This window comes from Tamandua tetradactyla, chromosome 5 (genome assembly GCF_023851605.1).
Source record: "Tamandua tetradactyla isolate mTamTet1 chromosome 5, mTamTet1.pri, whole genome shotgun sequence".
NCBI lineage: Eukaryota > Metazoa > Chordata > Mammalia > Pilosa > Myrmecophagidae > Tamandua > Tamandua tetradactyla.
In genome coordinates, this window is record NC_135331.1 from 135,199,139 (window position 1) to 135,222,270 (window position 23,132).

A 23,132-nucleotide genomic window follows, 5' to 3' on the forward strand; every position below is an offset into this window, starting at 1 on the left:
GGTGAATGTTTATAGAGATTTTGAATAAACCTCTAAAACTGGAATCAACCATGATGGCTTTAAACAGGAGAATGTATAAACAAACTGTGGTACATCCATTCAGTGGAATATTATTCATCAATAAAAAGGTATGAGCTACTGACTTGCTCAACAAAGTGGATGAATCTTAAATGCATATTGCTAAGTGAAGGAAGCCAGATCTAAAATACTGTGTATTTTATGATTCCATTGATATGACATCCCAGAAAGGGACCATAGGGACATAGAATATATCAGTGGTTACCAGGGGTTGTTGGAGTGGAGAGCAGTTGACTATAAAAGAGATACACAAGAAAAATTTTAAGGTAAAGAAAGTATTCTCTGTGGTACTGGGATGGTGAATAAATGACTATGCATTCGTAAAAACTCATAGAACCATAAATCACAAAATGTTAACTCTAATGTTTCAGTTTGTTAATGCTGCCAGAATGCAATATACCAGAAATGGACTGGCTTTTATAAAGGGGATTTATTAGGTTACAAATTTACAGTTCTAAGGGCATGAAAGTGTCCAAATTTAAGGCATCAATAAGATGATACCTGTACTCTGAAGAAAAGGCTGCCAGTATCTGGAGCACCTGTCAGCTAGGAAAGCATATGGCTGGCATCTCCTGGCCCTTTGCCCCAGGTTGCGTTGCTTTCAGCTTCTGATTCTATTGGCTCTGTTAGCTTCTGGCATCTTCTGGGGCATTTTTCTTCTTCTCCAAAATGTTTCCCTCTTAAAGGACTCAAGTAAGCTGAGTCCTTGAATGGGCAGGGTCACATCTTCATGGAAACAACCTAATCAAAAGGTCCCACCCAACAGTTAGGTCTGCCACCAGAAAACTGAATTAGAAGAATATGGCTTTTCTGGGGTACATAACTGTTTCAAACCAGCAATATATTTTAAGACCCCCAGAATAGAATTCAGACTACGACAAATGAACCAAACTGTGTTACAAATGTGTGACATAACTGCTGGGGATGGGAGGAGGAAAAGCCTACGTAACTTTGGAAAAAATATTTTGACAAACTATAAGGTTAAAGACAAAATGAAATGTACATAAACCCTATACTCTAATTGGTAAATTTGTTTCTCAAGGAGTTACTGGTTAACTATTCTGAAACTGCTTTGCATGTTTACTGGAAATGAATAAATAAGTAAATGGATGGTGAATTGTGGAAGCTAGGTTTCCCACTTTGGGAGAAGGAAGTTATGGATAAACAAGAAGGGAAGGCCAGAATGAACTTGACAGTTCTGAATTAGAATTGGAAACATCAATATGAACTCATGCTTAGCTTAGTATGTATACAGATGGGGAGACAGAGAAATAATTGTAGATATGTGTGTTAGTATACACACATTTATTACTTTGCTCTGTCCACTGAGAGGGCCTAGAAGGAAAGATATCCCAGTAACTATGAGGACTCTCAGCACCCAGATCTTGGTTTTAAATATTTTCCCTAATAAAAAAAACGAGGTCTTCTTGGAAAAATGGGTGATTCTAAATTGAGGCATGGAAATTACAATAAGAAATTGCTCAAAGAAAAAAAAGTTGGGGTATGTCAAATGGACACATAGGCACCAACCTAAAAGAAATCCCAGTGGCCAAAGCTGGAACTGTTTGAGCAACAAAATAAATAACATAGTATTTATTGATTGAGTTTGGCCTGGATTTGGTCACTGGCTTCAGTGTTTTAGAGTTTGGAAAAGGAAAATAGGGACTTTACATTGAGGAAACCTGACAAACCAAGTGATTGCAGTTAACATGATTAATACCATGTGGATATCATATAACTCCTGATTTGATATGATGAGAAGTTCCTTCACCTCTGTGGTATTCTTTCTCATAACCCAGAACCCCAGTCTAATCATGAAAAAAAATTCAAACAATTCAATTTGAGGGACATTCTACAAAATACGTGACTAGTATTCCTTCAAACTTTCAAGGTCATGAAAAAACAAGGGAAGACTGAGATACTATTACATGCCAGAGGACACTCAGGAAAAATGATGAATTAAAATGCAAAGTGGTATGCTGAATTGTATCCTGGAATATAAAAAGGACATTAATGGAAAAACTGGTGAAATACAAATAAAGTCAGAAATTTGTTAATGGTAATGAACCGATGTTGGTTTTTTAGTTGTGATAAATGTACCACAGTCATGTAAGATGATAACATTAGGGGAATCTGAAACTGGGGTTTATGGGAACTCTCTCTACTAACTTGGCAACTTTTCTATAAATATGAAGTTATTCCAAACCAAAAAATTTATTCTAAAAAAAAAAGTAGGTAACGCAAAATTACATCAAGTACAATTGCACTTATAAAATTTTCTGTACATAGTCTAGATATGACTATATGCATTGATAGATGACAGTAAAATGTTACTAAAAATTTAGGGTTTGGGGACATTATTACTTTCTGTGTTCTTTTCTCCAGTATTAGATTTTCTTTAGTTAGCATATATTTTTATAAAGACAGTGTTGTTAAAAACAAATAACAATGAAAGATACCTTTCTTTCTATTTACCTTTCCTAAAATTAATTCTCCTATAATTTTGCAATCAAAATATTTACATATCTTTGCCAAATGAAGTAGAGAAAAATTAACTAAAAACAGAGAATCTAAAATGGAAGAAAGACATGTCATTAAAAGAATATTGAATGACAGAAAAGTTTCATTATAGTCAAGTGAAATAATGATAGTTTGGTGATAATCAAGTAAATATATTAAAGAAAGTTTTATTTATCTGTATTATAAATTTTCTACAATGAGTAGGTATTGCCTTTATGATAAAAAATTATATTAATATTTTCATGGGAGTGACAGACATTGTTCGTTCTAGTTTGCTTGCTGCCAGAATGTGATATACCAGAAACAAACAGCTTATTTATTAAGTTGCAAGTTTACAGTTCTAAGGCCCATGAAAATGTCCCAATTAAAGCAAGGCTATAGAAATGTCCAATCTAAGGCATCAGGGAAAGATATCTTGGTTTAAGAAGACTGATGACTTTCAGGGTTTCTCTCAACTGGAAAGGCACAATGTGAACGTGTTGAAGACATCTGCTAGCTTTCTCTCCAGGCTTCCTGTTTTCATAAGCTTGCCTAGGGATGTTTTCTTTCTTCATCTCCAAAAATCTCTGACTGTGTGTGCTCAGTAGTTCTTGTGGCTCTCAAGCATTCTCCAAAATGTTTCCTCTTTTAAAGGATTCCAATATGCTAATCAAGACTCACCTGGAATGGGTGGAGTCACAACTCCACAGAAGCCATCTAAACAAAAGTTCCCACCCACAATTGGGTGGTTCATATCTCCATGCGAGCAATCAAAAAGCTACCAGCCAGCAATATTGAATGAGGATTAAAGGACATGGCTTTTCTGGGATCTACCACAGATTCAAACCAGCACAGACATCATAGCTATAATTGGAACTTGAATTCAAATTGTCAGGTTAAAACTTTTTAGAACTTTTCTAGATCACATAAACTACTCAGAATTAGCTTATATCTCAAAATTCAGATATAGTTATATCCCCTACTAAATAAAATAATTAAATCTTTACTGGGCATAATTATCATTATATATTTGTTTAGCATATATTTTGAAAGATATAAGGAATTATAATGTATAAATTCAGCCTATATCTGAGGATGACAGTAGGTGAAGAGTTCATTTCACTAAATTTAAAAATGCTTTGGAAAATAAATAAGAAATTTATCTTTTTCAGAATTATGAACTAAATTTGTCCAGAAAATAAAAAAGCACTAATAATAAAAAACCTGTGGTGCACCAGTGGCTCAGTGACAGAATTCTTGCCTGCTGTGCTGCAGACCAGGGTCCAATTCCCAGAGCCTGCCCATGTCAAAAAAAAACTGCCCCAGGTTCAATATTTCAGGAAACATTTATATCATAATAGAATATTATCTGCTTTTGCTGAGTGCCTTCTCCATGCCAAGCACTTTATATATAATTTCTCATTAAATCCTCAAATGTCATGTGGTGTATATGATATTAACCTGATTTTATAAATGTGGAAAGTAAGGTTCAAAAATATGAATAACTTACCTAAAATTGCACATCATGGGTAGTCAGTAAATATGTATTAAATTATTTGTAAGTTAAACACACCTTAAAAAAATCAAACAATTATAACTTGCAGAATGCTTTTATACAGATAATTTCTAATACATATTTTACCTTAAGCTTATACTCTCTGTACAAGTCAATGCAAAAATTGCTTCAAATGGAGTGACAATTACAAAATCTTCAGCAAATATTTTTAGCTTTTTAAATTTACTTTATGTCACTTCCAGGAAAGTTTTAAAACATCAGTCAAAACAGTTTTTTCTGCATGCTTTATATCTTTTGATTTTAATAAATTCAGGTCTCTAATTTACATTTTAGAGTAATTGCATTTACTAACCATACTTTTATATTTTCTGTTTCAGGCAGAAAATATAACTGTGACAAAGGATTTTAGAAGAGTTGAAAATGCTTATCACATGGAAGCAGAGGTATGTATCTATCTTAAATAATTGGAAACAGCATGACTTTGTGGGGACAATTTATTTTTATTTTTATTCTTAAAAGTGAAGTGTACAGGAGAAATGCTTTTCAAAGTATTGATAAAAGATTATTTTTCTCAAAGCTATTTTTGATGATACATACCTATGTAAGCTTTTAAAATAAATATAATGAGATTTATTTAAGAGAAATTATTTTGAAATGGAATAAAAATAGCAGGGGGGAAAATAGCAGTTAATTGCCACCTGACTAAAATTTTAGCAATATTATCTTCTAGTCAGCAGGAAACACTACAGAAGAAAAATTTCTTTTCCTCAGATAAAAGACAAATTAATAAAATTGTAGCATAAAGGATTGAAACACTTTTCTGTATTCCTTTGGTTCATAGTGCAATTATATTGACTTGTGGTAGGTTAAAGATTATTTAGAAATAAAAACTACTCAGCATTCATTAAAAAGAACAAAACTATTGAAGTCCACTCAATTAACGGTAATATTTAATCCTTATTGCCGCCTTTACTTTGTACTTATCCTTAAGATTTTATAATAATCAGGATTTTATGAACTTGGAGTATGGTCTAGTTGTGGTTTGGTAGGTTGTTATCAGTTATGGTATGTGCCTGGACTGTGTGCTTCCTGGCACAGGAAATAAATAAGATTCTCTAGTCAGAGACTCTTTGTCTTTAGAGCTCAAGAAAGGTCTTAGTCCTATTTTCAGGCAAATTTTCCTGATCTTGAGGGTTTGACCTTAGGCTCAGATTGCTTAGGCTCAGACTTTTCAAGGGTCACATAAGTAAAATGAAAATGGAAATTAGAATCCAGGATTCTTTCTTCTTGAGGTAGTAATTTATACTTTATTGCCCCTATAGTTATTTTAATAGTTTTATGATTTCTCCACTTAAAATTTAACTTCCTCAAGGAATTTTCAAATTACTCCCACCATCTGCCTCTCCTTGATTTAAAAGATAAGGACATTGAAGATTAGAAAGTTTTAAGTGACTTGTTTAAGGATAGGTGAGTGGTTGTATGTGTGGCAAGGGGAATTGGATTAAAATCCTGGCTTTTTGATTTCTACATTGGTATTCTTTCCACTTTATCACATTGTCTTCATGTCATAAAATCTAAATTTTAGAGGGATTTTAAAGGTCTAGAATATAATAAGCATTCAGTAAATGTGTACTGACTCGAAAAGGTAGTACAACCATTCAACTTTTTCCCTCCTTCATCTTGCATGCCTGCAATTTGTTGGGCATTTTCCATATATTATCTCATCTAATCTTTAACTCTACATTTTTTATTATGAAATATTTTATACATAGATTGGCTTGAATACATAAGACCTATTCTATTGTCAGACATCTAATCAATATTAAAATTTCTAACATTAAACTAAAATTGACTCACTGGTACCTATCCATTATTAGTAGTGTACCTCTCCAAGAAAAAAACAAAACAAGGTTAATACTTTCTGTCAAAGTATAAACTTCAAGTATATATTTGAAGTTGGTTATCATTTTGATGCCACTTTTTCTTCTTCAGGGTTATATATCCTGTTTCTTTGGCCATTTCTTGTATGACAAACAATTCTTTAATTAGCTAATTTCCTCCTAAAGCATCTAGAACTATAATGTCCTACTTGTGATATCTCACACTAGAGAAAAGTGCTTATCTTCTTTATTCTGAGACGTTTATTTCTAATAACACACCTAGACTTAATTAACTCATTTTGCATCACATTATTCCCATCTTTTGAGCTGACAGTCATAATCAGTAATTATAACTAATAAAACAAGTGCCTTTCTCACACACTGCTTTTAAATCATGTTCAAATTACATTTCTTCCATCTTGCTAATGCTGTTTCAAAATGAAGTAAGGGTCTTTAAAGTTTTTTCTGTAAACTTCTATCTTACGAGATTTGATTTATAATTCTAACCTGTTGGAATCTGTTTGGATCTTGATTTTATCAACTGGTGGTTATGTTTAGACATACCATCTTTACGTCACCTGCAGTGTACTTATCTATGTAATCAATGAAAATATTAAGTAGCATTAATAAGCTATGACTCTAGCTAATAGTGTTACTCTGAAGACCATATTTCAGTATATCCTAAAACTTGTCTAAATTACTAGATAAAATATGAATACCCTATAGTTGCAGTATTTCTCTGGTAAGTTATCAGTTACATGAAATTTAGTATATTATGTGGCTGAAGAGAGTGGCCACTGGGGAGAAAGAATTTCACAGTGCTTCAGAAGGTAGAGGTTAAATGAAGGTATAGAGTTGGTAAAACCTATTCTCAAGAATGAAAGCAGAGTTAGAAGTCAGACAGGTTTTCTGCTTATCTCAGCAAAATACTTAGGAATTAGAGTCTGAATATATGATGTCAAGAACCCTATAAGATCTTAATGTTAAATTCTCATGTTCTTATTATTATTCCCTATATGCATTACTGGAGAAGACCCTGTGTTCTTTTCTTCAGAGACAGCTGGGGGAAAAGGAAGCTAGGGACACTTATGAGGGAAGTAAAGAATAGGTTGTGGCAATACTAGAGAGGAAAGAAACAGCTCAAAAACTTTGAAGCCTAAGGCAAGAAAAGTGAGTAAAGTGAATCAGATTGGGCCTAAGTGATAGTTCCTTTCTTTCTTATAGAAGTCTTTCCTCAGTTCTTACTAACTTTTAAAACAATATGTTCTGAAACCTTGCCTAGAGTGGAAAGTTATCCATACCACAAGACTGTAGTTTGTCTAATTTTTATCCTTTTGTCTTTTTTGGAAATTGAAACTACAAGTATTTCAAAGAGGCTTTTGACCTATTTCTTCATGATACCTAAGAGGTTAGCAATAATAATTCAGAAATCTTATTTGCAGGATTTTTTAGTAAACTTGGATTTTATTTATCCAAGAGGCAAATTCATTTAAAGCACTTAAATCTCACTTATTTTGGATTTAATTTCTTGGTTAGTTCTGAAATTCTAAACTGAAGGTGATTCTCGTTGACTGATGAGATTCAAAGCATTTATATGATAAAACTTAAATGATACAGCTAGTACAAGGTAATGTGTACGTGTGTGTATATATATACATATATGTATATGAGTGTATACATTTTTACATGTATACATTTGTAATCATAATGGTTTACCTTGATGAAATATTTAATGAGGACTTTGAATATGCTATATAAAGTTATCCTCAATAGTTAAATGTATTAAAAGATTTTTATCCTGCATACCTCCCTCTAAAAATTATGATGCAACATCTGTTTCTCAATAAAGTGACTCTGCCTCATTAACTTGGATTTCTGTCTAGCTATGTATCAATTATATACCAGACTGCTAAATTATAAAGCAGACGTCCACAGCATTGATTGGCTTAGAAGTTTTTGAACTGTTAGGAAAGGCAGAATACAGTTTTTTCCCACCAGAGTAACGTCTTTTTGAATAGTTTTCACACTGATACTCTTAAACTAGTTTCCCCATGGGGAGAGGACAAAGAACTTTTAGTTCTGTTATCAATATTATGTCTACTTCTAAAAGCTATATCTGCTGCCTTTTTGATTATTATTAGTACTATTTTTTATTGATTAATATGATTTTATTGGTTAGGATAGTGATTACCCTTGTGGGATAATGATTAGGAGGCATGAAGGCCACCTGAGTTGCTGTTAATATTTTTTATCGTAGTTTGGCCACATGAGATAAGAGGATGCAGGACAGAGGAAATCTTGTTTGAACGGGTACTGAGCTGATCTCAACAAACAGTGTTTCTTAGTATTTCTAAAAAAACAGCAAGAAAATACTGTATTCAAGCCTGATATTGTGGAAGTAGATTTGCCTCAAATAACCTGGGAAAGGGCACATTCAAGAAAAAAGAACATCTTTCCTTTTTTGCTGGCATTTAGACATTTAATTTCCTTAATTAATTTATTCTGTAGATTCTTTTCACTTTTTTTTACCTAGGATTTTCTTGTTGGATGACTTTGTTGTCTGTCTGTTCTTTGACATTCAGTTCAGCTTATTCTAGACCTCTAGCTTAGGTTTTGTTTAACAGATCAGAATTTTTCAGTTCTTGTTTTCTTGTTTCTTACCTGCCTGTATGGTGCGTTTTTTTCCCCTTAGGAGGTCTACTTAGGTATTATAGACCCAGTCATATTTTCCCAGACCAAATTGGCTTCCTCTCAGGAGGAAAGAGTCACCTGCATAAGTTTTCCCAGAGGGTGAAACCCAGCAGATTGAAAGACTTTCCTATGAAGCCTCTAGGCTGTTTTTCCTATCCTGCCCAGTATGTGGTGCTTGTTTGCCTGCAGGTCCCACCAGCTTAAAGTGATACAGTACCTTTAAGTTCAGCAGACTCTCTCTGCTAGGGGTGTGGTTGAGACCAAGGAGAGGTTGTAGGCTGGCTTTAATCGCTTCAGTTTTCTAGTACCTGGGGTCTCAATTCCTTGAGGGAGGGATTCCATCTGAGCTGGGTCCCACCCTTCTCCTGGGGAAGGCACAGCCTCTAGACAAGCTCTCAGACAAGCTGAATTCCACCCTTGCCTGCAGCAGTTGGAGCCTGTGAAGCCTTGCAGTTGTATCCAAAGAATAGTCAAGCTGTAGAAACAGCCACAAAAAAAAAAAAAAAAAAAAATCCTTTTCAGAGCAGGACCCCTGTTCTTTGGGTTTGCCAGTCAAGAGCTTAACTTGGTACATTGCTTTGTGTATCTCCAGGTCCTGTGTGCCCCTTCCTCTCCTTCAGGGCCCAGACCCTTTCAAGTATTTTGTGCTGTCTGATTCAAAAAACCCTGTTTTCTATTTTTTTCTTTTTCCGTCAGCCCTGTCCCCTCTGTACCAGGACAAAAATCAACAACCTCAGCTTTTACTCCAGGTTCAGTTGAGCTGGGGGCCTATTTTTAGTAGTTAGAAATTGTTAATTAATTCCACAATTAGAGCTTGGTTGAGCTCAGCCCCTCGCTGCTAGTAAAGTCTCTTTCCTTTCCCCTCTGGGAACCAACTTGTGGGGGAGGGGCATCAGCCTCCTCTCCACAGCTTGGGGCACTCAAGGTTCTGGGTGGGCTCACAGCTGGTCCACCTTGTCCAGACTGGTGTACACTGTGTGTCGGGTCACTGATGTGACCACAGCAATTGTTCTGTACTGTTCTTGGCTATTTACTAGCTGCTCTGGAGGACGAACTAAAACCCACACCTCCCTAAGCTGCCATCTTGGTCCACTGGTGTCTTTCTTGCTGCCTGCTTAGGAATTTTCCCAAGCTTCCTTCCATATACTCTTTTCTTTAGCAAAGAAGAATACCAGGGATGCATTAAAAAGATTTAGCATGATATATATGTAAGTGGGTATAGTTAAAACAATTTTGTTGGAAGTATACCTAGGAGAAGAAACCAGTTTTTGAAGAGGACTACTTTTTTCTTTCTAAAGAAAAATTATCTAAAAATTGTCTAAATTTGTGTATGGTATATTTGTTCTTTATTCTTTCATTTTTAAAATTAGCTGATAGTTTTGAATTCAGTTAAGTTTACCTATTCTCTTTACCCTCTTCTTTCCTAAGACTGTGCTAGGGTTAAGAATCTGCAGTCAGCAGCAATACTTCAGAAAAATAAATACCATATTAGAGGGTAAACTTGATTAGCAAGGTTTTAAAAACTGGCCCCCAGTTGATTTTTGCTGTACCTTATAAAAGGTAAACTTTAAAGCTTTAGCTGTTCAGGGCTAACACAAAACACTCATGCCTGTAGCTGCTACTGCTTATTTGCTGTGATGATAGCAGGAAGGGACCCATTTAAAAAGATGAATTTAAAGAAAATTAAAATTTTGTGCAAAAATATTATTAAATACATGTTTTGTCAGATTATACCTGAAATATATAATCAACAATATAAAGTAACAATAAACACTTGAGTTCACAATTGCGTAGGCCACATCTCCATGGGAACAATAAAAGAACCCCCAGACAGCAATATTAAATGAGTATTATAGGAAATGGCTTTTCTGGGGTCCACCACAGATTCACACTGGCACACTGACCAACACACGTGTGGGGAAACAACCTGAGACTAGAAAAGGAACCAGCCAAAAAGATTAGAAGAAACAATGATTAGGCTGATACAAAGCTTAGAATAGTGCCTGTTCTCATCAGCCAGACCAGATTTCTGGGGGCATGAGGGTAGAGTACACCAAAGTGCTTGCCTCATTGGTGAAAAATAAGTAGCCCTAGACTGAGTACTAGAGTACTAGTCCAGTACTTCCTAACATATCTTAACCCCACACTTAAGTGTGTCCTAAAACAAAACTAAAGAGTACAGGAATATAAAAATATCCATAAGGAGTCCAGCTCCTGGCCATAAACTTCTGTGTGATCTTTTAGGCCAGACCATAGGCAATTACAGCCTATGCCTGGCCTGATTGGGGAAGCTGCCTTCCTCAGACAGATGTGGTGCACAGCCAACGCATTGCAGTCTCTGAAGGGAATTTCAGTCAAGGACTCAGGCCTCGCTAGCCAGTCAAGCACTTGTACATATCTGCATTCATTCCTGAGAGCCTTTGATGATACCTCCTCATCCGGAGAGGTGAGGGAGACCTTGAAGACACTTTTCTACACTTTGATGCAGTACTCCATACTCTTCTACATGTAGTCCACTTTCCTTCCCCCAGCCTCTGGATCCGTAAAACAATGGGAACTTTTTGTTCATGGTAGTACTCTTCTACATCTGGTCCACTCTCCTTCCCTCTAGCCTCTGGATCCATAAAACAACAGGAACCTTTTATTTGGGCTCCCTCAGTAATGAAATATCTCCCACATCTGTGCTGATCCATCTGACTCTTGTCCGGTGACACCATTCCATGGGGGAAAGGAAAACAGAGGAAGGACTGGCATTTCTGTGATTAAAGGCTTAATTGTTGCTTTCATTTTTTTTTCAAAATTTTTTTTATTAGAGAAGTTAGAGGTTTAGAGAAAGGAAACTTGATTAGATTATCTCCACGGAGATGTGACTCTACTAATTCCAGGTGGGTCTGGATTAATTTACTGGAATCCTTTAAAAAAGGACACATTTTGGGGAAAGCTTCAGAGCCACAAGAACCACAAGAGCCACTAGAAATATGAGAGCCAGTTCAGCCAGAGACTTTGGCAATAAGCCCCTGGGGGAGCTTCATGAAACAACAAGCCTGGAGAGGAGGCTAGCAGATGTTGCCCTGTTTGCCATGTGCCTTTCCAGCTGAGAGGGAAAGTCTGAATTTCATTAGCCTTTCTTAAGTGAGGGTAACCTCTTGTTGGTGCCTTAATTTGGATGTTACTATAGTTTTGCTTTAATTTGGACATTTTCACAGGCTTAGAATGGTAAACTTGCAACTTAATTCTTTTTAAAACGCCATTCTGGTTCTGGTATATTGCATTCCAGCAGCTTGCAAACTAGAACAGTGTGGCATAATTTTATTCTTGGCCTGGTGGCTTAGTCTCTTTCTCTCCCTCCCTCGCCATTTTGGCACGTCCGGTTCTTCTAAGCCTCTGAATTACAAGCCTCACCAGCGACTAGTGATGATGCAGCCTTGTCTCTCTAACCCTATTGGCCTTCTCCTTAGTCCTCCACCTACCCAACATCCTCTGCTACGGGTACACTCAGGAACAGCATCTCTATGGTCACAGTCACTCATCCGTCCTCCCTGTGTGATTGGCTACCCTCCCCTGGAGGCCACGCCCTAACTCCGCCTCTCCTCAAACTGTATATAATCCAGGGCTCGTCAAGCCTCGTGGTCTTTAGCTTCTGGCGGCCCTGGCATAAGCGTCTACCAACAATAAAGCTACCTCGCTTCATGCCTTAATTGACTCGGCCTCCAGTCCTTTAGACCCGCAGCGAGGTCTCCTGCGCGTGCCCCTTGGACCCAGACCCCCGGCTCGAGCCCCTTTTCTGCGTGCGGCAGTGTTGTCTAGCAAGCAGTGAGAAGCTGAGGAGTAGAGGGTCCCCGATAGCTTAGCGGTTGGGCCCAAACCGCAAGTGGCGCCCGAACAGGGACCCCTCTCTCCTCACCCGGCGAACTCCCACGGCACCCTAGGACCTCGTCCAAGGTAAGCGCCCTCGGCACTAGCCACCCAAATAAACTCCCAAGGAAGTCCTAGGCCCTGATCGGAGTGGCTAGTTGTCTCCCTAAATTTTGGTGAACATGGGTAGCAGAATTACTCGGCAGCAGGCACCACAGGTCCGTGCCCTAGTGGCGCTTTTAGACACTCATAATTGTAAAGTCTCTGTTAAGCAGCTGCAGGTTTATTGGGATCTCCTGCTTCCTTTTAACCCGTGGCTAGTGACTTGCCACCTGTGGAGTATAGACACTTACGATCAGCTAATTGCGAGAGTAATGGACAAAATGGAGCACAAGGGTAAGCGTTTCCCTCCGGGGTTGCTCCCCACTCTCCTTGCCATTTGCTCCTGCCTTCAGGGCTCCTTGCCGCCGACAGACGGCCACCCGGCCCGAGCGAGGGGCGCGGAGGCTGACGGCTCCGATTCTGAGTCGCTGCTCGATCAGCTTAATAATCGGCTAGAGGTAGATCCCCCGAGGGATACAAATGGCGGCCTTCCGGCTTCTTCCTCGAGTAAAGAGCAAAGCCACAGGAAGAACCTCTACCCCACCCTCCCGAAAGGGAGTGGCCAGGAGCCATCTCGTAACTCACTCCCTCCCAACCCACTTCCGCCTCCTCCGGAGTTAAAAAAGCGGAACGACACTCCCTCGAGCCCCCTCTCACAGGGGAGGAGCCTGGTCCGCCATCTTATGCCCCTCCTCCGCCTTTTTGTGAGACCTGTCCATCATTTTGTGACTCCAGGGCCACGGCCGCCGGCCCAGTCTGGCCTGGTAGCCCACCTGTTCAGTCCGCTGCAGCGGCATGGCCTACTGAGCCCCAGCGGCCCCTCCCGCCGCCCGTGGTTGGATGCTTCCCTATGAATCTCCAGCCGACGCAGCAGCGCCCACTTGCTTGGTATCCTCACAGTGCAGAGGCAATCAAGCAACTGCGCAAAGCGGTCAAGGAAGACGGGTTTGCAAGTCCATACGCAACCCACCTGCTAGAGGAAATGTCCACGCAGCTTAATACACCTCACGACTGGACAACTCTAGCCAGAGCTATTCTCACCCCAGGCCAGTATGTTGATTGGAAGGCGCACTTCAACTCAGAGGCCGAGCGGGCTGCTCGACAGATAGATTACCCAGGAGGGCTCCCGGGCCTCTGCATCCCTCTCGAGTCTTTCCTCGGGAGCGGTCGGTACTTCGACCCAGCGGTCTATGCCGCTGCCCCGTATGGGTTTTGGGTTCAGTTATGAGAAGTAGCCATGCGGGCCTTCCGTAATTGTTCAGCCTCCAGACCAGAACAAATTACCAAGTTAATTCAGAAAACAGACGAGGATTTTGCCTCCTTTGTCTCTAGGGTGCAAGAGGCTTGCAGAAACAAAATATATGATCATCAGGGGCAGGATGCACTGGCTAAGGAACTTATATTTGAGGGAGCCCGTCCCATCTTCAGACAAGCGCTGGCAGGCGTTAGAGAGAAGTCCATCTCTGATTGGGTACTTGCTTGTTCCAACATTAACCCTTCCGCAAGAGATCTTGCTGACTCCCTAGCACTCGCACTTAGAGCTACTAATGAATGTTACCGGTGCGGTGAGTCTGGACATTTTGCTCGGGAGTGTCCTAAGCAACCTGACCCGAGAGACACGGGGGCCAAGCCACCGGAAGGAAAACGCTGGCAAGAGCGAAAGCCCAAAACCCCTTGCCCAAAGTGTAACAATGGCTATCACTGGGCATGCAATTGCCATGCACCTAACCCACCTTTAAACTTCCAAAGGGGCAGGTCTCAGCCCCGTCCCCAAGAGACCCGGGGTGTCAGCAGGAACACCCCCAAACCATAATGTGGACCATTCCTATAACCCCGAACAAACCCACCCGTAAACTAAAAATCGGAACCGATTGGCTTCTAGGTACGGTGGACTCGGGAGCAGAAATTTCATGCCTTCCTGCAAAATGGAAGAATTTGTGCCCAACTACCTCAGGGCCCGCAGTAATCGGTGCCACGGGCTCTGCCCCCTCGGCGAGAGCCGCGATTCCCCTTACATGGGAGGATGAAGAAGGCCACCGAGGTGTCTTCAGGCCATTGTTTCTAAACACCATTGACCAGATCTTATGGGGGCGAGACATTCTAGCAGCCTCAGGGGCATATATTACCACGCAGCCCCCTCAAGAATGTTTCTCAACCACCATCGGCCAGGCCCTCTGGGGGCGAGCCATCCCCGCAGATGTAGGGACCGATACTACCTCGCAGCCCCCCCAATAGTTTGCGCCACTGCTCGCGTTACACCTCCAGCACCCACTCCTCTTCAATGGGACACAGAGGAGCCTATCTGGGTGGAGCAGTGGCCGCTTCCATCCCACAAGTTAACAATATTAGAGCAACTAGTGCAAGAGCAATTAGTCGCAGGACACATAGAGCCATCACGTAGTCCTTACAATTCTCCAGTTTTTATCATCAGTAAAAAGGGAGGTACCAAATTTAGACTTCTTCATGACCTCAGGGAAATTAACAAGCATATCCGACCTATGGGGTCCTCTCAGCCTGGCATGCCTCACCCTGCAGCTCTTGCTAAACATCTGCAGATAACCACCATAGATATAAAAGACTGTTTCTTTTCTATTCCGTTGCATGACAGGGACAAAGAAAAGTTTGCTTTCACAGTGCCAGTTACTAACCACATGGGGGCAGCACAGCGTTATCAATGGAAGGTCCTACCACAAGGCATGCGAAATAGCCCAGCCATTTGTCAGGCATATGTGAATGTTGCTGTGCAGCCTCTCCGCTCGCAAGCCACTATTCTCCATTATATGGACGATGTGCTTGTAGGAGCGGATACTCAGGAACAATTGCAGACTGTCTTGTCGTTGCTAATCGCTAATCTCCAAAGTTTGGGGCTAACTGTCTAGCCCAATAAAGTCCAAACCACTCCTCCCTACACGTTCTTGGGCTATACCATTGGTCAAAAGGTTGCACCTACTAAATTTTCATTTGAAATTCTGGAACGCCTACAATTGCATGAGTTACAACAGCTTTGCGGGCAAATAAATTGGGTCAGGTCGGCCCTCCCCATAACAACCCAACAGTTGGAACCACTGTTCTCATTGTTAAAAACTAGCAACAAGACAGTCGAGGCCATTAATCAACATATTAAGCTCACATGGCAGGCGAAACTAGCCTTACACCTTTTCAATGAATGTTTTGCCTCCAGTAACCTGGGTAGATATCAACCTAATCAGTCACTAATAGCCATGATCCTAGACACTTACCATTCACCATCGGGCGTTCTTTGGCAAGATGATCCCCTAATGTGGATTCATCAAGCCAAAAGTAAACTCCGTAAAATCTGCCCACAGGTAAAGCTGTGGATAACCTTAGCCCAAGACCTAATCAAAGCAGCAGTTCAGCTGGTAGGGAGGCCTCCAGATGTACTAATCTGGCCTATTGAGGACAAGCAGTTTACCTGGCTGCTACAATTTAATCCCGACATGCAGGCGCTAATGCTCGGCTTCCACGGGGAGGTCTCCAGCAAATACCCTCCTCACAAGCTCTGTCAGGCAGTCAGACACATCCCACTACGGCCAAGCTCGGGTCCTTTTCACCCTTTCCCAGCGTCGGCCCCTGTGCCGCGAGCCACTACTATTTTTACAGACGCCTCTAAAACCAAACTCGCGTTTGTAGCCTTCGTCCCTCACCGTAAAGAGCCTGTCTGCGTTGTGCAATCAAACCATCACTCATTAGCAACAATTGCCCCAAAAGATTGGAATATTAACCTGTTAGTTTTTCTCCTTTAATTGAAAGAATAATTAAAATAGCTGTGCGGGACAAAGTGATGCAGGCAGTCAGGGTAGCCGGACCCCAGCTGCTGGGCTGTATTCTGTTGGGACTTCATCTTAAAAGGATTTTAGCAGGTGCCGAACCTCCCAACGCTCACCAACCTGTAAAACAAACTTGGCAAATCCTGAATTCCAATGGTGATATCGTGGCTACCAAAACTGATAGTAAGCATCCCATGGGACAGTGGTGGCCCTCCCTCGAAGTTGATTTATGTCACTTAATTGCAGGGGCGGATGACTTTGACATTCCCTCTGTTGATCCAAACAAACCTGGGAAAAGTGTCTGCACGAGCAATACATGCGAGTGTACCCGATTCCCTGTTGGAAGTATCGGGTAGGGGCACTTGCATTGGCACGCCACCGACAGGCTTCCAGGGACTTTGTAGTAAACACTTACCTAATTCCTTCGCCAGGACTTAAATGGGCATGTAGCACGGGTCTAACACCCTGTGTCAGTACTAGTATTTTCAACAACTCAGTTTTGCATCCTAGTACAGGTTTTGCCGAGAGTTATCTACCAGTCAGCCGAAAAGGAGAGCGCGTTTGAGCCCCCCGTGATTGCATAAAATAAGTTCTTCTTTTAAGTCTTGTTTCTAGGAATCCAGTAACAACTTGCCCAGTGCAACACGTAGCCCCATCGCCGCCGCCATCGTCGCCGCTATAGCAGCCAGTGCGGTTGCCACCGTGACCCTCACTCAAGCCTCTGTCACTGCGGAAACCCTCCTCGACGTGACCCAAACGACCTCTCAAGCTTTGGAGACACAAAAAATGTCAACCATCTGTTGCATAGCGCTGTGTTCAATGTACAACAGCAAAGAGACTTAATTGCTCTAAATGTAAAAACTCCTTGTAAACTTGCCTCCTCTGTTTGCAATGGACGGTACCCCTTCACTAAAATCTGTGTTACTCCTATCCCGGCTAACCATTCTATGCCCCGTCTCACCTTGCGAGACTAAATCTTCACCGCATACCTAAAAACTTCTTGCTCTAGCAACCCTAAACCCTTTCTCTTATGCAGACAACCGGCAGCAAGCGCAGATATAGTTAGCTAGCATTGCTCGCCCTCGCAACTTATAGCACTACTCCTCAACATTTCTCGTTTCTAGGCTGCTCATTCTCTGTCGCCGGTCTCGAGCTGAGGCCCAGTTTTGGCTGCTGTTATGCTCAGCCTTCTCGCCCGGACTGTTCTATGGAGGAACGCAGACAAGCCCAGGTTTGACTCGCAGGCCTAGCCTCGCCTGAGGACTGATCACCCTCGAGCTGGGGACAGATGAGGACCGGTCTCTCCTGCTTCCCCTAGGCTATAACAGTCATCGCCTGCCCACATTCCTCACACTCCCCCACGGGGGCTGCATGTTACCAGAGTACGTGCATCTGGGTCCACCAGATGGGCACCGCTGGGTGCGACGCAAGAATCGCAGAAGAGGGTCACTCTAACAGACCTCCTCTGGCTCTTCTGGGGCACATGAGATTTGCATAAGGATTGGCTCAGCACATACCCTTCCCCTGAAACCCTGAGCCTTGCACACAAGGGGAATCTTATCACTGCCCCTCCCAGCAAAGGTTCATGCCCGCCACTTGTCACACAAGTGTGTTCTTTAAAAAAAGAAAAAGAGAGGAATTGTGGCATAATTTTATTCTTGGCCTGGTGGCTTAGTCTCTTTCTCTCCCTCCCTCGCCATTTTGGCACATCCGGTTCTTCTAGACCTCTGAATTACAAGCCTCACCGGCGACTAGTGATGATGCAGCCTTGTCTCTCTAACCCTATTGGCCTTCTCCTTAGTCCTCCACCTACCCAACATCCTCTGCTACGGGTACACTCAGGAACAGCATCTCTATGGTCACAGTCACTCATCCGTCCTCCCTGTGTGATTGGCTACCCTCCCCTGGAGGCCACACCCTAACTCCGCCTCTCCTCAAACTGTATATAATCCAGGGCTCGTCAAGCCTCGTGGTCTTTAGCTACTGGCGGCCCTGGCATAAGCGTCTACCAACAATAAAGCTACCTCGCTTCATGCCTTAATTGGCTCGGCCTCCAGTCCTTTAGACCCGCAGCGAGGTCTCCTGCGCGCGCCCCTTGGACCCAGACCCCCGGCTCGAGCCCCTTTTCTGCGTGCGGCAGTGTCGTCTAGCAAGCAGTGAGAAGCTGAGGAGTAGAGGTTCCCCGATAGTTTAGCGGTTGGCCCAAACCGCAGAACAGTATGGTTCATGTGTTACAATTCATAAAGGACCACTTTTTGTAATTGTATATTAATTATAGCCCATAGTTTATAATACGGTTCATTGTTTGTATTGTAAAGTCTTATGTTGTTGCTTTTCAAATTTTTTTCTAGTACTGTATATACAACCTGAAATTTCCCCATTAACCATAGTCACATATATTTTACAGTGCTGTTAATCACATTCACAATGGTGTATTAACATCACCACCATCTATTACCAAAACCTTTCAAACATCCACAACAGAAACTCTGTACCAATTAAGCATGAATTCCATATTCCTACTCCTTCCCCAGCCCCTGGTAACCTATATTATAGATTCTGACTTGGCAAGTTTGCTTATTCTGATTATTTCATATCATTGAGTTAATACTGATATTTATCCTTTTGTATCTGGCTTATTTCACTCAACACGATGTCTTCAAGGTTCGTCCATGTTGTCATATGTTAGAACTGCATTCTTTTTATAGCTGAATAACGTTCTATTATATGTATGTACCACATTTTATTGAGTCATTCATTAGTTGATGGACACCTGGATTGCTTCCATCTTTGGCGATTGTGAATAATGCCACTTTGAACATTGGTATGCAAATATCTCTTGGAGCCTCTGCTTTCACATCTTTTGGATATATACCTAGAAGTAAGATTGCTAGGTCATATGGCATATACTTAACGTTCTGAGGAACTTTCAAGCTGTCTTCCACAGTGGCTGCACCATTATACATTCCTATCAGCAGTAAATAAGTGTCTCTATTTGTATACATCTTCTCCAACATTTTAAATTTCTGTTTTTTTAATAGTAGCCATGCTAGTGGGTATGAAGTGGTATCTCATTGTGGTTTTGATTTGCATTTCCTTTAATAACTTACAATTTTGAGTGTTTTTTTCATGTGCTTTCTGGCCAGTTGTGTATCTTTGGAGAGATTTCTGTGCAAGTCTCTTTCTGTTTTTTTTTTTTAAACATTTTTTATTGTTAAATATAACATATATACAAAGAAAAAGCAATGATTTTCAAAATACACCTCAACAAGTAGATACAGAACAGATTTCAGAATTTGTTATGGGTTACCATTCCACATTTCAGATTTTTCCTTCTAGCTGCTCCAAAACACTGGAGGCTAGAAGATTTTTTTCTTTTCTTTTTTTTTTTTTTTTGTGAAAAATAACATAGATACAAAAAAGCAATAAAATACATCACAATTAGTTGTAAAACAGTTTTCAGAGTTTGGTATGGGTTACAATTCCACAATTTTAGGTTTTTACTTCTAGCGGCTTTAAGATCTAGAGACTAAAAAAAATATCAATATAATGATTCAGCAATCATACTCATTTGTTAAACCCTACCTTCTTTGTATAACTCCACCATCACTTTTGATCTTTCTCCCACTCTTTAAGGGTATTTGGGCTATGCCCATTCAAATTTTTCATGTTGGAAGGGGCTGTTGAAAAGTAACTATTTGATGTTCTATAGAGGCTGGCCCCTCTGCATTTCTGGACTTAGCTGACCCAGGACCCATTTGGAGGTTTTAGGTTTCTGGAAATTTACCCTAGCATGGAACCTTTGTAGAATCTTATATCTTGCTCTAGGTGTTCTTTAGGATTGGCTGGAATGGTTTTGGTTGGGGTTTGGCAGGTTATTATGGTAGATAGCAATGTCTAGCTGAAACTTGGATAAGAGTGACTTCCAGAGTAGCCTCCCAACTGTTTGAACTCTCTCAGCCACTTATACCTTATTTTTTATACTTCTTTCCCCCCTTTTGATCAGGATGGCATTGTTAATCCCATGGTGCCAGGGCCAGACTTATCCTTGGCCGTCATCTCCCACACCACCAAGGAGACTTTCACCCCTGGATGTCATGTCCCACTTAGTGGGGTGGACACTTGCAGAGGTGAGCTTAGAGAGAGAGAAAGGCCCCATCTGAGAAACAAAAGAGGTCCTCTGGAAGTAACTCTTAGGCATACCTATAGGTAGGCTAAGCTTCTCCACTACATATAAAAGGTTCACAAGAGCAAGCCTCAAGACCAAGGGTTGGCCTATTGATTTGGATATCCCTAATGTTTGATGTAATATCAGGGGTTTCCCCAGTGGTAAAGTTTAATAGTTCCATATTTTTTCTCCTATCCCTCAAAGGACTTTGCCAGTACTTTTTGGTTATCTGCTTAATATACTCTTAATAATGTAATGTATCCAGCCATTACATTAAGCTATACAGGATTAAAGGTCCTCATTCTTATTCTGGACTCTCTTTGTTTGGATTGTTTAAATGATCTATCTAGACAAGTTGACTTCGATTATGTGCCACAGAATATTTAGGTTCTGAACAAAATAAACCTTTCTTCCTTTGGTCTCAAGAAATATATGAGGTTGAGGTTCTACAATATAGACAATGGCTTCCTTATCTCTGTATTCTGAATTACCTTAAACCTGACCTGATCACTTTGCTCATTTTTTAAATGGGTGGTTTGTCTTTTTTTGTTGAGTTGCAGGATTTCTTATATATTCTTGATATTAAACCTTTACTAGATATGTAGACTCAAAATACTTTCTCTCATTGAGTAGACTGTCTTTTTTACTATCATGATAAAGTCCCATGATGCACAAAAGTTTTTAATTTTGATAAGGTCCCATTTATCTATTTTTTCTTTTATTGTTTGTGCATTGAGTTTAAAGTCAAAGCCATTACCTATCACAAGATCCTAAAGATGCTTCCCTACATTTTCTTCTAGGAGTTTTATAGTTCTGGTTCTTAAATTTAGGTCTATGATCCATTTAAATTGTATTTTTTTAATATGGTGTGAGATGGGGCCCACCTTTATTCTTTTGCTAGTGAACATCCAGTTTCATCAGAACCATTTGTCTAAGAGGCTATTTTCCCCCCATTGAGTGGACTTGTCACCCTTGTTGAAAATCAGTTGATTTTAAATGTGGTGATTTCCGGACTCTCAATTCAATTCAGTAGTCTATATGTCTATTTTTGTGCCAGTACTATGCTATTTGGATTAGTACGGCTTGTTATAACTTTTAAGAACAAGATGTGTAAGTCCCCCAACTTTGTTCTTCTTTCTCAGGATAGCTTTGGCTATCCTGGGCTCCTTACCCTTCCATTCATGTTTGATGATTGACTTTTCCATTTCTGCAAAGAAGGCTGTTAGAATTTTTATTGGGATTGCGTGGAATCTATAATTGCTTTGGGTAGGATACACATCTTAATATTTAGTATTCCAGTCCATGAACTTGGAATGTCCTTCCATTTATTTAGATCTTCCTTGATTTCTTTTAGCAGTGTACTGTAGTTTTATGTGTACAAGTCTTTTGCATCCTTGGTTAGATTTACTCCTAGATATTTCACTGTCTTAGTTGCTATTTTAAATGGAATTTTTTCCCTTGATTTCTTCTTCAGATTGCTCATGACTAGTATTTGGAAACACTGCTGTTTTAGGGGTGTTAATATTTTAATCTGCCACTTTGCTGAAATCATTTATTAGTTCCAGTAATGTTGTTGTGGATTTTTAAGGATTTTCTGTAATAGAGGATCATTTTCTCTTGTTTCAATCAGCTACTTTGACACCTGTCAGCTCAGTTTTCTCAGCTCAGCTCACCTCTTTTCAATCCAGCACTAGTACATAAAATTTCCAGTGTCTAACATCAAATTAAAGATTACTAAGTATGCAAAATAGAAGAAAAAAAAAGTTCATAATTAGTAAAAATAGGTGAGGAGCCAAGATGGCACCCTAGTGAGGTGTGGGATTTAGTTTGTTCTCCAGAACAACTAGTAAATAGCCAGGAACAGTACAAAACAACTGCTGGGGCTACATCAGTGACCAGGTACACAGCGTGCCCCAGTCTGGGCAAGCTGGACCAGCTGCAAGTCCACCCAGAACCTTGAGTTCCAAGCCGCGAAGGCCAGTGCCCCTCCCCCATAGGCTGGTTCCCAGAGGGGACAGGAAATAGCCCTTACTAGCAGCAAGGGGCTGAGCTCAACCAAGCTCCAACTGTGGAATTAATTAACAGATTCTGACTACTAAAAATAGGCCCCCAGCTCAGCTGAACCGTGAATAAAAGCTGAGGTTGCTGCGTTCTGCCCTGGTGCACAGGGGGCAAGGCTGATGGAAAAAGAAAGAAAAAATAGAGGTTTTTTGGATCGGACAGCACAAAATACTTGAAAGGGTCTGGGCCCTGAAGGAAAGGAAGGGGCACATAGGACCTGGAGATACACCAACTTAAGCTCTTGATTGGCAAACCCAAGGAATGGGGGTCCTGCTCTGAAAAGGATTTTTTTTTCTTTTTTTTTTGTGTGTGTGGCTATGTTTCTACATCTTGACTGCTCTTTGGCTACAGCTGCAGGGCTTCTCAGGCTCCAACTGCCCCAGGATGTGCAGAAATTAAGCTTGTTTGAGAGTTTGTCTGGAAGCTGTGCCTTCCTCAAGAGAGGGGTGGGGGCCAGCTTAGGTGGAATCCCCCCTCAAGGAATTCAGACCCCA

The 23,132-nt window shown here is 40.7% G+C and overlaps 1 protein-coding gene across 1 annotated transcript in view; it reads left to right on the forward strand.

The window, feature by feature from the left end:
• IRAK1BP1 (interleukin 1 receptor associated kinase 1 binding protein 1) overlaps positions 1-23,132 on the forward strand; it is a 42,739-nt gene that overhangs the window by 6,920 nt on the left and 12,687 nt on the right. Inside the window, exon 2 of the mRNA XM_077162284.1 lies at positions 4,471-4,536. Coding sequence (XP_077018399.1) covers positions 4,471-4,536 — 66 coding nt within the window. The remainder of the gene's footprint in view (positions 1-4,470; positions 4,537-23,132) is intronic.